Source organism: Morchella importuna (assembly GCF_003444635.1).
Source record: "Morchella importuna strain M04M26 chromosome Unknown Morimp01GS007, whole genome shotgun sequence".
Classification (NCBI taxonomy): domain Eukaryota; kingdom Fungi; phylum Ascomycota; class Pezizomycetes; order Pezizales; family Morchellaceae; genus Morchella; species Morchella importuna.
The window spans coordinates 352,561-368,698 of record NW_025763404.1 but is presented as its reverse complement, the minus strand read 5'-3'; the positions used below and the strand labels follow the sequence as shown (position 1 = coordinate 368,698).

Here is a 16,138-nt window from a genome sequence, read left to right as displayed (position 1 = left end):
TGCCCCAGTCAATTGCGAAATGCATATAACACCGTCTGATGCTTCGCTATAAATGGATACAAATGGCCCTTGGGAATTGAGATCAGCATTTCTAGACGCTTGCTGTCGCGGAGTGACTGGCGATACAAATTTCCCAGTCGACTGGAAGGATTAACTTCTGTTGCCGACGTTTGAGAGGAGGGCGCATGTGTGAGCTCACGGGAGAGTCGCAGTGATGCCAGTCACAAGGTGCAGCCATCTCAGGAAGCGCCTTGGAGAATTTGTTCTTCCATTGACTAAAAAGTAGGTACAGCACCGTATCATAGGAGAGAGTTGTGATACATATCAAGTTGAAGGTTTGTAAGCTTGTCTCGCCGCGGGTTGCACAAGTAAAAAGGGCCTGACAGCAGTCACACATTATTAGAATCCCATGTGTTGATAGGCCAGGAGTGGCAGATGCATAGGCATTCAATTTGTTGACTTGTTCTCATTTGTTGACTTATCAATGTGACTTTTTGTCTGGACTATGGTTCGACCTGTTTTAATCGCCCACCTTCGGCTGCTGCACATACCGACACACGTTTCTCATCTAAAGGGTTTATAACGGCCCATAAGCAAGATCTCAGCGTTTCAAGCATTTGTTTGGTTTCATATTCTCCAGGCTGTAAAGCCACAAGTTAGCTTAAAACCCGAGGCTCGAGGTATTTAAGTTCTCGATCGAAAAATTCAGGAAGTTGTCGGCTACGGACCCTCAGGTATGGCGAGCGGCCTTCCTCCAGCGGGCATGATTTTCGCTGTCTGTTTATTATTCCCCCCTCTTTTGTGACTCGTGATAATCTTGTTTTCGTCGAATCAACAAGAGGCAATTCTTCTGGTCATCCTGTTTAGAGGCATTCATGGTCCAATTGAGCTTCGCTTAATCCCGGTCTCCACCGTCAAGGGAAAAAGTGGTGCCACTTTTTATTTGATTTTTTGGAGCTCGTGCTCGTGTCCTATCGGCCGACATAGAGTACTAGCAGGGGTGAGCCTTGTGCGGTCGCCTGGTTTTGTATGCTTAGCCTCATTTGTCCGACAACCAAAGATCTCTCTCCTGTAGAAACGTTTTGAATCAGAGAAACTTATCTGTGTAGGTAGTCCCTTTTGTTTTTTGATTTTCTTCTCATGTTCCTTTTTCTTTATTTCCCTTAGTTTCCGCCGTTGACGTCAAGGAGATCGCGCACAATTTCGTTTCCCTACAACAAATGTGATGGATGATTGGGATGCACGCGACACACACGGACAGAACTCCTAGGGCGTGCTCTTTTTTTTGTTGTTGAGGTGTTGTTGAACCTCCACATAGCGGACAGTAAAGAGATGGAAGGGTCATACAATATCGAATCTCATGCACGGTGAGCACACTATTCAGAACCCGCGGCAGTTTCCTCGAAAATCCCGACCAATTTGAGCACAGTTTTGTTCAGGGTCTTTCTCTTTCTCTCTTTACTTCTCTTGGCACGCTCTCTCCACTTTTAATTTTGAATTTTTCTACTGGTGCTAGCGCACCTGGGAAAAACAAAAGGGTCCAAGGAAACTTCTTTAACAAGTGGCGGTTTAGGCCATCCGCTTTTTCCTCCCTACAGTACTTGTAGTTTATCGAAATGTTGAACGGCAGCAGCTACACGATAGCTGCGAGTAACGTGCAACTGGCAGGGTATTGCGATATTTTGTCCAGACAGCGTAGAGATAGTGAGTGTGTGGTTAAGTGATAAAACCCACATACGCCTTGTCCACCAATTGCTGTAGCCTTTGATTGATTGATTGATGGATGGGTGGATGGATGTACGGATGGATGAACGATCCCAACCGCGCGCTGTTTATCAGTATTTAAAGCGGGGTTCTTTTCAGCGCACCAGCCGCGGAGAGAGGGGGGGGAATGTTCTGTAGGATCCCTTCTGTGAGAACCATGCATCGCTACTCTACAAATAGCAAACGGGATGACCTAGGTCGCAAAATCCTTAAAATGAGGACAGTGAGGTCATGTCTAATCTCAAGGGAGAGGATCTTTTCCAGGTTACAGTTGAGGCAATGAAGATCGGTGCCGTACGTGCATAGGGCGGAGGAAAGATTTTTTTAAAGAAATCATTTTGGTCCTGTTGGCGATAATTGTTACAGAAAGAGGAGATTTAGGAGCCATATGTATTATTTTCATTATTTTGATTGTTATTATTATGTGCCATATTATTAAACGCCTCTTGTGGTGACGATCATCGGCCTTTGAAAGCCAAAGCCTCGTCTCAGCCCCGAATTCCGCCAAGCCGGTAGATATCCGGAAGAAAAGAAATGTCGGTGAGGAACTCACAAGTCAGGGACGGGGCGGCTGTTCTGGGCGGGGATTGGGTGAACGGGGACGATGAATAAGAAAAAATTTGATCGGATTCTGTGAAGCCGTCGGTCTTGGACAAGAGGAGGGAGGGTGGTAAGGAAGGGTAATTGTTGTGCATGAGGTCGTGGTGATGACGTCTGTGCAAGCAACGGTTGCCTTGGAGGGTTCATTTGTGGGGAGGAGTGACCAGGGCATTGGGGGGGGGGGGGGTCTATTGGATGACAACTGCGAAGTTGAGGGGACTAAGTGTGGCAGTGGGGTTGGTACAAGACAGAGAGTAGAGTACTTACCAGTAGGTACACATGATATACTTGTCTCGAGGCTGATGAAACCTGTATTCACCAGTCGTTTATTCGTATCATCCATCTAACATCTCCGTCTTCTCTTTCTCGTTGGTTGTTATACTGTTCCTGTTCGCAAATTTGTTGAGGCCCTCTGATCACGAGAACAGCCCCCATTGAGTCTCGTATGGCTGAGTAAAGGACCGGCTTTTCGTGAGAGAGAGCGATTGATGATCCTGGAGATCAAGTCGACATTTCTTTGCTCAGCCGAATACGGTCAAAATGTATTTTTTTAGAGGATTAGACATGCGAACGAACGGAGCGCGAGTTTTTCCTTGATGTTTATGATAATCGCGAAGGCTGTACCGTACCTACGCGTCCATTCATTCTTTTCTTTTCTTTTCTTGTTTTAATTCAAGAGTTCATAAAACAAGATTACCTTAACCGGCACTACAGTAGAGTACCGCAGAAACTCGCCAACTTGATTATCTCCGTGCAGGGATTTCTTCATTGATGATTGGCTGAAAGGCAGAGATCAGCTTCAGATATTTCCTCTACAAGTTAGTTTTTGGTCAGATCCGCTAGCAAAGTTCGTGAGTTTTTGCGGTATATCGAAAAAGTCTCAAGAGAATGAGGTGTAGGATGAGGGAAAGGGGGGTGGAAATGTGTTTGGTAACAGGTCACTGAGAATGGACGGGTTAGTGTTAGGACTTCTTGTTTTCGTGGAAGGGTTGCGTGGATCGATATTTCTTGGCAAATGTGAGGAGAGCATAAGAGCCGCTGGTATAGGGGTGCTTCCGATGCGTGGCTGGAAGTGTGAGTGGACCCTTGACGGGAGTGACGTTATCTGCTTCGGCTGAAACTGCGAAATTGCGTTGGAAGTCTGAACAGAAGCGTGAGACATCGACACAACAGCGGACCAGGGAAGCAAGCGCATGGCCTACCTCCCGGGAGTGAGGCTAGGAGCATGTATGTAGGGACACTGGTAGGGTTGGTCCATAGAGGTAAGATGGGTAAGGTATTCTAGATACAGTACATACCTAGCAGGACAAGAGAGAGAGACCTAGAGACTCAACTCAACTCAGAGTAACAACCAACCCCTGCCTTTCTTTCGTCACCACCATAGCAGATCCATACCAGCCGTTGTCTATTGGCAAGATCCATTCCACACCCACCAGACCTTTCCACCCACCTCCTGCTCCTCCTCCCCAAGTAAAGTAAAGCAAAGCCATCTGGCCAGCCCAACCCTTACAGCCATAATTCTTTTTCGAGGAATGAGTGTGTCTTTGTCCGTTCATCGTCAACTATCCCCCCGTGTATCTCGGGACGCGCCAACCTTGCTATAACAGGATTCTTCATATTCTTGATTGCTGCGGCTGGCTGTGTTTCACCCACCATTCCCATATTAGGGATTACCACTGCGCCAGAGTATCTATTGTTACTCCTGCTACCTAACCTACCAGTCTTCTACTTGCTGTGACCGTCAATCGTCAATCACTTCCAATACCTTCTCATCCGCTTCTCCCTTACGCCTTCCTCCTCCTGCCAGCTCCACTACACCCACCAACCACACCCACAGTGCTCGACGCTACTAAAGAGTAAAATAGCATAGCGTTAATAATATTCACACAAGAAGGGAGGGAAAAAAAAGCCAGACCAAGAGAAAAGGCTAGGATAAAAAAAAAAAAAAAAAGAAGCAGGCAGTAGGCAAACACAGATACCTCCTAGCGTAGAGTCACTACTGCCGGCCCCCCCCTCCCCCTCCCCCCCATTGGCCCCCAGTCCCAATTATCTCGCCCTCCACCATCTACCACCGCTCCCCCCCTCTCTCCGTCTCCTTCTTGGAATCGGTGTTTTGTCTTTTGATCGGTTTCCCTCCCCGTCTCTGTCCGTTCTACTCTTGCCCTTGCCGGGCCTTTTGCGACTTCAGTTTTCTCCTCAATACGCCCGGGATTGTTCAGGGTCACTCCCCGTTCGCGCTGCAAATACCAAGAAAGAGGGAAAGAGAGAGAGAAAAAGCCACTGATCCATCGACTGGTACCTACGTCAATCTACCACATATCATTTCGCTTTTAGGATACAGTTAGGAGTCGAGGCAAGCGGGACCACGTTTCGTCGTCGGCCAGACACCCAGCAGTGGGAGTCTGTCTACTCTGACCCTTTCCTCTCTTTGCACACCCGCGCACCCTACAAGCAACACAACAAAACCACAGACAACTCAGGAAGAAAGAACATCTGCTCTGAACGAGCAAAGTATGGAGTTTTCGACAGTGTTTCGTGGTATGCATCCTTTTCTTTATATCCTTCATCCGATGTTCCCCCTCATCTGGTTCTTGATGGAATTGCCTGCTAATACGTTAGGTGAACTGAAGGTTTTAATGGCGCCCAACCTGCGCCAAATGGTTCTTTAATAGCATCGATCGTTCACCCCAAACTAATTCTTCGATCAACAACCACTCTCCAGGTAAAGCGGACAATAAATCTAAATCCCGAGTTTGCATCACGAATAAACTTTGTCAGATGGTCTCCATACTTGGACGGATCCTTCTCTTCGCCAGCATGGCATGGCATTCCATTGATAGGGAAAAGAAGAAGCGGGATTGATAAGTCAGAGTCAGAAGGTGGAGGACGGCAAAGAATTCTGGTAGCAGACGAACAATCAATACATGTATATGATGTCGACGATGAGAAATGGACCGTTTGTATCAACCAAGGATTCGGAGGAATTAAGAATGTCGAGTTTGGTAGAAATGCGGATGAAGTGGTTGTATTTTCAGAATTTCAGGTAAGACTTATCGGGCAAGGGGGGTATTTGATGGCTTTCTCACCAAAGTGACCTTAAACTAACATGTATTGCAAGGAAAAGCTCAAGGTAACTGTGTGGAATCTGAATACATCAAAACAAATCGAGATTCTTAACCCCAAGTTCCCGACAAAGGGTGAGTACAGTCGTTTACGACATCCATCCTGTACCCCTCGGTATTAACCAAGTATGACGTTAGGTTATGGCTATCGCCCCTGCACCTCTCACTATGCCCTGCTTACGCGTTCGGCAACACACGACGTTATCAGTGTCCATCAACACACTACCTATAAACTGGCATCAAGCTTTCAGCTTCCTACCTTGGACGCCCAAGGCCTCAAATGGTCTCCATGTGGGCGTTGGATTGCGGTATGGGACTCTGCCGCTTCTGGATATAAGGTTTTGGTGTACACCGCGGACGGACATCTTTATAGGACCTATGAGAAGCCATGTGAGGGTTTAGGTGTCAAGAGCGTGGAGTGGAGTCCAGGCGGGGATTTTTTGACGATTGGAAGTTATGACGGACGATTGGCATTCTTGAGCAACTATACTTTTTCTCCGGTACATAATCGCTCGGGAAATTCCGTTTGGGAAAATTTGCAATTGGGCTAACATGTGTGGGGTAAATAGGTAATTGAGATGAATCATACGAGAACTATCCGACTCCCAGGGGTAACTGTATGGTCTGAATGTATCAAGTCTCCAAAGGAACGTTATTACGCCCAAGTTCAACAACCCACGACGCTGCCAATGATTACACCTAACCCAGGAGACACTCAGCCTAAGAATGGCATCTCTACAATTGCTTTTAATAAGCCTGATGGGAATCTTATTGCAACCCGAAATGACAGTATGCCAACAACGGTTTGGATCTGGTCCCTAAAACTACTTAGACCATATGCAGTTTTGGTCCAAATGAACCCTATTAAGTCTATTAGCTGGCATCCTACTATACCAGACCTTTTGATGATCCAGTGCACTCCCGACAACACTGCCGGAGAACAATCGAAATCGCAGGGTGTCGTTTATCTTTGGAGTGCAACATGGTCGCAACCTAGGGCAGTCACAGTTCCGATGGATCATCTTTCTGGGACTACATGGGCGAGGTGGATTCTCACAGCACCGCCAACAGGTAACGCCGCTACCACTTCAAGTACTGCGTCTACAAGTCCCCAACCATGGGGTAATTCTGGAATCGATAGAAGGAGTCGGAGTCCTGAAAAAGATGTTGACAAGAAACCAATGCTATTGTTTGGGGATAAGGATGGATACACTGTTGGATGGGTTGATGATGAGCCAATTCCCGAAGAGGAAGAGGGCGTAGATGGAACAATGGATGATCGATATGGGTTTCCGTTGGCTGGCAAGAGGTCATGGGACCCAGTTGACTGGGAATACTTTTCGCCGAGCCACGTTCTGCCAAGGCGTGCATTATCTTCTGCATCACAAGTAACGAAGTCTTACATTCGACAAGAAACACGTGGAGGTGGTAGCAGAGGAGGGTTAGGAAGCGTTTCTGGGGTATCTGGAGAGCCCCAGAATACCCGTTCCCAGTCAAATGGCAAGGAGGAAGATTCTTTTGATTACAATTCCCGCCACAATCTCAGAGTGAGATCATAGCATTTCATAACGGAAAATCCGCCCCACGGGCACTGTTTTATTCGATGATCAATCAGGCCTTCTCTTGAATATTTTCGACTAATGGAACTGGCCATTCGATATCATTCATTTTTTTTATTGTTTCCTTTGTCATATTCATGGGGGCTTTGGGCATGCATATTTTATACCCGCATTTAATCTGGTTTTTTTTCTAGTTCTATTTTCGATAGGACGGCTATTGCTATTATCTACTTCGGGCATCATTCTTGTATTTTTTTCCACCTTCCTTTTTCCATTGGTTTTCTTGAACTGCCTTGATCTATGTTTTGATATATGGTGTTTTGGGGTGTAAAGTGTTTGCTTTCGCGTTTCTCTTTTTTCCCTATTTTATCTCTTTTTGGCTTTTTTCCACTGTTTATTTGGTTTATGAAGGGGTTTGGTCTTTTTTCTTCTTTCTTTACTCGCCGATTTGATTACTCTCAGATTGAGCCCCTAATGAGATGTTGGACTATTCGTCCTGTTTCGTTTCAGGGTTCCTAACTCGTTAGTTGATTTTAAGACTAAGGGCCTTTCACTCGGGCGAGAAATTGTTTCAGTCATTTTAGAGTTCTGATGATGACACGATAACCATCTTGCAGGAGAGTCCCAGATTGATACGAAGGGGGACGGTGTGAAGAGAGTATGGAAGATGGTTTCTGTTTTAAGATGTGGTTTCTTTTTTTGCGTGGTTTTCTCCTTTCAATGTTTGGATATAAGTTTCTTTTTCATTGTTACGGGGCGTCATTTGCATTTTTGTTAGGCATCTTGCATCAGAGAGCTTGTCAATTCCACGTATTTGGGTTTGGTTTTGCCCAGTCTGCGGCGTAGCTGGGGCGGAAGATTTTCCTATTGGTGTATAAAAACAATTTGTAACTTGTAACTTGTAGGTTGGCTATTGTCTTGTTTATTTTTGATATTTTTGATATTTTTTTCCCCCTTTCCTTTTCTTTTCTTTCAGCGTCGGGTGGAATGGGAAAACCGTTACATATTACTAAAAAAAAAGTCTTAAAAATAAATGATCTCACTGGGAAAGCTTGAATCACATTAGCCATGGCATCTGTTCTATCATCTCTTGTGATTAACTGGATCTGCTGCCCTTGACATCAACACACCATTAATTAATTAACGATGTCACTTAACCCCATAACACGTCGTCTCACTCGAATTCGAGGAAGAAAAGAAGAAGCAAAAAAGGTCGTTTCCTACGCTCGTTAATGGGGACTCGGGAAGCTGCAGAGAAACAGAACCAGATTTCCAATCTCCTGACAATGATGTCATAAAAAGCAAAGCAAACATTCGACGTTATGCGATGTCCGGGTAACTGCCTTATACAGACGACGTCGGATCTCAAAGTTCAAAGATTTGTTCCATACCAGGTACACTGTCATAAGTGAATGGGGTCCCGTGGCCTTGGGAAAAAACCAGTCAAACCAGTCATCGTCGTCCGGTGTATCACCTGTGACTCTTGAAATTGTTATGTAGTTACATGTATGTATATAAACCTGGCCTGGCTGGGCAGCAGGTACCACTACTATATACTTAGAGTGCCAAATACATATACAAGTTACATCATCGACCCGCGGCCAGCTTTATCCCTTTTTCCTTTTGTTCTTTGCTGGGCTGACGATGCTACTGTTTCTGAATCTCACGTTTCTTCCGAGGGTTTCTGTGAAATCTGTGAAAAGTTTATCCCGCTGCAACGTTCGTGGTTTCGGCACTTTTTTTTTTTCCAACACACCCACCTCACACTGGAGTCTCAGCTTAGTGCAAGGTCCCGAAAGGAGTACCTATCTAATACATAAAGGAACCGGACGAGGTTCAGCCAGGCACTCCAGACGGAGGTGGAGACAAAGAAAGACATCTACGTACGTACTCTAAAAAGCCAATTTGAGAGCATACACAACGATAGCTAGCTAGCACACAACTACCGTTACAACAGCATCATCTTCATCATCATCAGCATCCAAGCAGGTGGTCCATTGTTCCGAAATCTCTCTCGGGAAACGGCAACAGATGCGGATGTAGAGTATCCTCTTTTTTCCCTTCCTTCCACTAGAGGTGCACGTTCACATCGTTGTTCCGGGGCTAGGAGGAATTCTACGTCATTGGTTTTATTTCGAACGACGGGGATCCCGAAATGTTGTTTGCAGGGATTTAACCATGGTTAGTTATGCTAGCTAGCAACAACATCCTTACTCTACTTTACTCTTTGGTATAGGGGGAGAGGGGGAAATGAGCCTATCGATAAGGTCCAAATCGAGGTCATGGGGGGAACAAAGAAAAGAAAGGGAGAAAGAAAATTCTTTAGCAGGGTTATGGGAGAGAAAAAAAGACTAAAAACTCCCGGGCCGACTGCACTCGCATAGCACACGTTGTTGTTATAACACGAATATCACCATGGAAAGTCTGTCAACTACAATAGAGTTCGGTTTATGAAAGAAATGCCTCACGGCTCTGAAATTATTTTACCTTCTAGAAGGATTGATAATGGAGTTCTGCGTTCCTAGTTTGGGAGGAGAAAATAATATATCTACAACGCTGATTAATAGCAGGCACGCGCGCATCAGACTTCCTACTACAGTGCAGCACACACTCCCATACATAATAATATCATGATAATCCTAATACTAGTACGAAGCCATAAGGGAACAACATGATCGTCTCTTGGCAGTCGGTTAACTAATCAACACATCGGAAAAGAACAGAGCGGTACTTTAAATAGAAATTGGGATCATTGGCGGCTCAAGGCAGAAAACGAGAATGTGACCTTCAACGTTAATGTTGCAGCGTTGGTAGATCAACCCCAATTGGGTGTTTTGGGCTCGGAGTGTTACCCGCCCCTAAAAGGCGTTCTGGAAATCTGGCTTGAAGATGGTACAAAAGTTTGTGATTGGGCCACCCAACGCTACCTAAGTAGGATACTGACCCGCTACTAGCTTTCGTGTCGGAGGGCCTCGGCCATGTAGTTTTATCCGCGAAGCATCGCTGTTTGTAGGCTGAGTACATGTAGTCGGGTTTTTTCAATTGTCTAATATGGCTGGCCTGCAAGTTGCGTTGCTTTCCGTTTTTGGAATGATGTGTGTTTAGTTTAGATTGACGAGTGATTGGCTGTGATTGAATGAGCTCCAGTACGTTTCAAAAGACTGATACCTCAACCATAGGCTGGCAAAGTATCATTCTGTTTCGGGCCCCGGGTTGCAGGATTGTACGCTCACTTAGGTTAATTATCGTCCGATCACAGTGGTACTCAGAGCATGGCAAAATTTAAGTAACTGAGAAAGAATGATTCTCATCAATCGATATGCGTGCTTGAGGTCGACATTCGAAAGCTCGGGTTAAATGACACGAACATTGGTGCTATCACTTGCATGAAATACTGTTATGAGACCCCGGGAGAAGAACACTTATCCTTTCGAAAACTAGTTTGAATGCTCCAAGTTGGACACGGTCTGGAGAGAGCTCCATAGATTTAGTTTCTCTAAAAGAAAAAAAACTCAAGGCGCAGTACAGTCGCAACTCGATATGCCGGATTGCCAAGATTCTAAGGGTTTCGTACGGGATAGTAAAAAATCCGGGATAAAATTTTTTTTTTTGTTTAATTCAGGGATAGTAAATCGATTTTGGAGTAGGAAAAATAATAGTCTCAGAGGATCTCGTACGGGACAGCAAGGGATCCGGTACATTAAGTTCCGGCATATCGAGTTGCGACTGTATATCATTCGGATCATCCGTCTGAAATCCGAGCAAAAAACATCAGACTATGATATCTAGGATTGCTAGGTCTTATATGTCTACTATTGCATGGTGGCTCTACTCCGAAGGGGAAAGAAAAGGTTACCGATTCAAGCCCAACAGTTTAGCAACGAGAGAAAGCCTGAAATAACATAGAGATGGAGCTCTCTCAGGTCACTGTAACCACGTAAGTCTTTGCTTCTTCACCGACTAATAACACTTACCATTGTTACTAATAGGAATAACACCCGCGGAACCTCTATAGTTTTTGTTTATACATTGTCTCACAATTGTTCTCGGAGAGTATTGGTGTACCATGATGAAAAAGAAATCTCTGCAAGTCGCCTCAGTCTAGTATTCTTATTATTATAATAGGATTTTCAAAGAATTCAAAGTGTTCTACCTGGATGGTAATTATAGCGCAGGCATTAGAAGCGGCAGCTTCGAGTCTGATCGCCTACGAAAACGCGATGATACAATGTGTTGCATCCAGCTTTCTAGAAATATCTTTCAAGGGCTATAAGAAGGGAATTTGAAAGAAGACATGGGGTTAGACCGAAGTTGGGGGTGGTGACTGGACGCACACATACGTCCGAAGAAACTCCGGTGTAGAAGGTGCAGGTGGTTTGGTGCCTACGTTTTAGAGATGAGAATATCTTTTTTTACTCTTTTTGAGAATTACACCACACGCTAATTTGCTTTTTAACATGTTCTAGAGGCAGTAAAGTATAAATAGTGTAACACAAACATGATCGAGTGATATCTCATGCATGACCAAGGGACCTATTTGAGTCTACGCAGCTCTAGCCAACAAACAAGAGAAAGGAAGGAAGGAACAACGAAGAAAGGTACTCAGATACTCTTTATTCCACCTCCTCGACTGGTGGGATGCCCTTTTTATCCATGTTCATTAGGCACTCCTTCTGCCAATCCTTTGGCCTCATCTTTGCTACAATTTCTTTAAACGCTGTCTATAACCCATGAGTTATTAGCATTAATTCATCAAGAAAAAACAAAACTCATAGATAAACTTACAAGGGTACAAAAGCTCTCATCACCCTCTAGATGGTTTCCGGGTTTCTTGCACCCCTTGACGACAACAGGAACTTCATTATACCTCAGCCTTACATAATAATTTTCGTCCTTTGCCCTACCACTGCCCATTAATCTTGCCCACAGCCCCCGACCCTGGCTAATCTCTTTCTTCCTAAACATCTCGAAGGCGATGCTACTGGTGAAGGGGGGCCACTTATTATCGAAAGCGCCTAACGACGCCAGCAGTCCTGCCAATGTAGTATCATGGCAGCCCATTAAAGAAACCTTCAGTCTTCCCTCCTTCTCTACATCCTCTTTAGCAGAACTTCCCATCCGGTCCACTATATCTCCCAGAAGACTGCCGACTCCTAATAGTCGGTACTCCGAGGACTGCGAGTACCCACGGTACCATTCATCGACATTGATTTTGTCCATAGCAGCTAGCACCTCAGGTTCATAGAACTCACCCGGAAGCTTTGTCGCAGGGCCATGCGCGAGCGTTGCGTTTACGGTATCCATAATTCCAGACAGCCGCGGCTTTCCGTCGACTTTGACGCCACCTTCAACCCACTTACCGATACGGCTCTGTATATGCTGCATCTCCGGTGAGTCGTTCCATTTTTGGGCCGCGAGAGAGGCAAACTCGCGAGTCAGCATGAGGAAGCGCCGGCAGTTGGCTTCATTGGGGAACAAGTTCTCCTGCGAGAAGGTGCGCTGGTAGATTATAGGTATCTCGGGAGTAGGACCCTGTGTCGAAGTGGGGTACAGGCCGGTGTAGACTTGTTGGAGCGACTCTAGAGCTCTTGGGACAGGGGTAGCGCGGAGGTAGTGGCTGGATTGGGGGCCAGGACTGGGAGGGAGGAAGCCGAGTTGGTTGATGTAGAGGTTTCTGGCGCGTTGACCAAGTGCGAGGGTGGTCTGTCTTCCGAGGTCGGTGAGTTCGCCAAATGAGCTGTAAACAACTAATTAGTTGGTCCACGTTTCCTTTCGACTTGTTCAGACTCACCAGATTGAATCCTCAGTACCGGTACCGGCACCACTAACAACTGCCTGCCCTTTATCCCCCACAGTCTCGGTTCTTCTTTTAAAAGCAAGCTCGCTCCACTCGCCAGTGTTCTCTACTACGGCCGCCTTAAATCTTGCCACAGAGTTACAATACGGCCACACTAATATCCCATGCAATCAGCTCAACCCCCAATTGGCCCAAGTTCAACCTATGGTATTAAGATTGACTCACGAGGCGCCAATCCCGTTTCCTGAAACCTCGCACCCACAGGTGTTCTTTCACCATGGCGAAATATAAGCTGTACAAGGTGCAATTCAAGGCTCTCTGGATATAGGGATTTCAGCTCCTGAGGACTGTACGGCGGGGGCGGGACGAAGGTTGTCATTTTGGGATTTTAAGGTGGTTATCTCTGGAGGTTGCAGTGTGGTATCTTCGGATGTGGGAAAGTTGGAAAGATGCCAGGATATATGTATCTACAGTGGCCCTAGCTTTGTTGACGTTGGCATTGCAGGTCACGGGAATACAAATAAGGCGTTTCTTGGCATCCACGTGGGTAGTTTGTGGTGTGCATCATGGAGTATCACTCTAGCCGGTAATGATAGGTGGGTAGGTTTTCGGAGTATGTGGTTGGGGGTATGTTAATAGATGGAAAATATGCCCGTGGGGAAAGAAGGAGTAAACCGGAGACAGATATCTCTCCTAGAAAGGCTTCTAGGAATTGGATAATGATGAATTGCGTGCTTTGCATCACAAGGTGTCTAACTATTGCATTGTACTCTTGATATACAACAAAAAGAAAGAAAAAGAAGGAAAAAACGCCAAACCCAAGACCCTATCTATGTACTCCATCTTTTTAATTAACAAACTAAAACTTTTTTCGATTACCACCCTCTTTCCTTCACCAAAGCATCTATACACTTTCCAACTCCCTCCAAATCTCCCAACAAACCAATATGACCCCTGTCTACGGCCACCCTCTTCGCACATCTGTATCCTTCGGGGAGCATCGCTTTTTTCGCCAGGCAGACACCATCCCCGGCACCAAATAGCAAATCTACATACGCATCTGCCCTCTTAATTCCCTCTAACCCATCCACTTTCGCACCTCTCACAGTCGGCGATGTTTTCGAGTATAGCACTGCTTGCGGTGGATACAGCGCTTCCTTCTCTGGGTTATACTCCAGCGCCTTTCTAAAGCGTAGTGTTTCGGCTAGAGTACGTTCGAGATACGGTATTGTGCGAGAGAGTGGGAGAGTAGGGTGTTGGTCGGTTCCTGTTGACGGGGTGGAAGACGTCTGTGGAGCTATGCTGCGGTCTTTACTCAAGTCGGCGGTGGAGGTGAAGGCAGATAAAGTCCCCAGAACAGAGGTGCTGGTTGAGGGCGCAGGGTATGGGGTAAACGTGGAGACACAGGGGGTCAAGCAGTAGTCTTGCCAGGTTTTGACGTTAAAGAAGTCGAGTGGAAGGGGTTTGTCAGTGTTACGGTCAACGAAGCATTCTCCGCTTTCAGGCAGAAAGGCGTAGGATGTCCGGAGAGTAAAGTTTACCTATCCGCGCAGCCACCCGGTTAGAGAAATTTTATAAAGAAGAGTAAAGACACGGGAACTCACCTGTGCGGTAAAAACTTTTGAATTCATCAACACTACATCCCCATTTCTCAGTGGTCCCAGGATATTGACACAGGTCTGCGGCGTCCCCGCAAACAACACACCCGAGAACAGGTCTGGCCGCTGGTTCATGGCATGCCTAGTAATCAACCCTCCGAGTGAATGCGCAATCACCAATGCCCCTTTTCGCTTTTCACCTCCCTCGGAGTTTCTAGAATTGCACTCTAGCCCCTCCAAAAATGCAATTAATCTCTTGGATAGCAGCTCCGGAGACAATCGCCAATCATATCCCCACTCATGTACTCTACGCCCGCGGGCATCTGAGTTTAAGCGGAGGCGTTTCAAGAGTTTCCTGGATATATCAACAGGGCCGATATGAGTAAGCATTCCCGAAGGTGCGATCTTGTCTTTCATATTCTCCTCGTCCTCTGGGTCTAGGCCAACTTCAAGGTTTATCTTGCGGAGGTTGAACCCCACTTTCAACGGGATCCAGACACGCCTATTCCCGGCTGTTTTATCCCGGAGGATCGATCCCCTATATCCGCCCATAATTACCACATCGCCAGTGACATTATCCAAGGCTTCCAATGCTGGGGAAACAGCGGTGTTGTTAGCTGCAGTCTCGGGTACTGAATCAGTGAACGGATTGAACTGCGCTAATTGTGGTAGCTGTGGGAAATTTGGAAAGGTTGGGAGCCCATCTAGGATGGCCTTGAATCGTGCGTTGGCCGGAGCGTGGATATGCAAGAACTTTGAATCATCACCTAGTGACGATGCGGCCGAAGGCATTCGGGAGAGTGGATCCATAAGTACGGACGGATGTGAAGATGATCGCCTATGTGCATGCGGTCTAGGCTTCTTCTGGTTTGCCAACTCTTCATTAGTAATCGCTGTGGCCGCCGTTGTTTGATCTAGACGGCCAAAAAATGCCGAAGCCCTGTCCGCAAAGAATGAGGAGTTTATGCCTCCCCCTCCCGTGGCCCCTGGTGCCCCAGAACGAGGATTAAATAACGTTTTAGAGCGCAGACGGGTGTTGACCCCACTAAAAGATGGCAAGCTAACGTTCGGTAGGCTCACATTTGGCATCTGCAGTGATGGAACCTGGAAAAATGGCCTTGACTTCTTCCCCTGGGCTGCTTGCGCCTGTGTCTTTTCCCTTGCCACGAAATTGGGATACACTCTTCCATAAGTTTGCGCGCGTTTGTCCTGTGCGCTTCCTGGCTGGAATAAGCCTGTGGGGGCAGTGGTGCTAGTAGGTGAGAGTGCATTTCTATATAGTGCAGTGGACTGGCTTCGTGATATTACAGGAGCAATAATGGACTCAGCGTCGATCTCCTGGACGTTGATTTCCCCTGGACGGATCACGTCATTGTAGGTAGTCTCTTCTTCTCCACTGGAGTCGTCTGTGGGAATTGGTGGGAGGGGTTTTAGCTGTGGAGATGTTTCTGCTGAAGGTGGACTTGAAGATGGTGGCGATAGAAGTGAGGGGCTTCGAGGAACAATTGGCGAGGTGCCAGTATGGCTACTTTCAGCGTGGACTGCCGTACTCATTCTTGCTGGTCGTAATGGCTTTGGGGTATTTATATATGTATTATATTAGGTGAGTGAGGTTTGTAGATCAGGTATGTAGGACGTAGAAGTACAGGTATACGGCAAGTGAGCGATAAGAGAATTCGCAAAAGCAGAAAAGAAAGA

The 16,138-nt window shown here is 46.3% G+C and overlaps 3 protein-coding genes across 3 annotated transcripts; 1 reads left to right on the top strand and 2 right to left on the bottom strand.

Annotated features, from left to right (window-relative positions):
* Window positions 1-4,877: 4,877 nt before the first annotated feature.
* LAJ45_03294 (uncharacterized protein) lies at window positions 4,878-7,045 on the top strand (the record flags this gene model as incomplete). The annotated part of the gene is made up of 5 exons (XM_046112881.1): window positions 4,878-4,902; window positions 4,995-5,407; window positions 5,489-5,561; window positions 5,625-5,986; window positions 6,056-7,045. 5 exons carry the CDS (start codon window positions 4,878-4,880, stop codon window positions 7,043-7,045), a joined length of 1,863 nt encoding a protein of 620 aa, XP_045973758.1.
* A 4,613-nt stretch (window positions 7,046-11,658) lies between these two features.
* LAJ45_03293 (uncharacterized protein) lies at window positions 11,659-13,221 on the bottom strand (the record flags this gene model as incomplete). Its single annotated transcript, XM_046112880.1, has 4 exons — window positions 11,659-11,766; window positions 11,831-12,782; window positions 12,837-12,996; window positions 13,068-13,221. 4 exons carry the CDS (start codon window positions 13,219-13,221, stop codon window positions 11,659-11,661), a joined length of 1,374 nt encoding a protein of 457 aa, XP_045973757.1.
* Window positions 13,222-13,717: 496 nt separating this feature from the next.
* On the bottom strand, window positions 13,718-15,994 carry LAJ45_03292 (uncharacterized protein; the record flags this gene model as incomplete). The annotated part of the gene is made up of 2 exons (XM_046112879.1): window positions 13,718-14,383; window positions 14,447-15,994. 2 exons carry the CDS (start codon window positions 15,992-15,994, stop codon window positions 13,718-13,720), a joined length of 2,214 nt encoding a protein of 737 aa, XP_045973756.1.
* Between the last annotated feature and the right edge of the window lie 144 nt (window positions 15,995-16,138).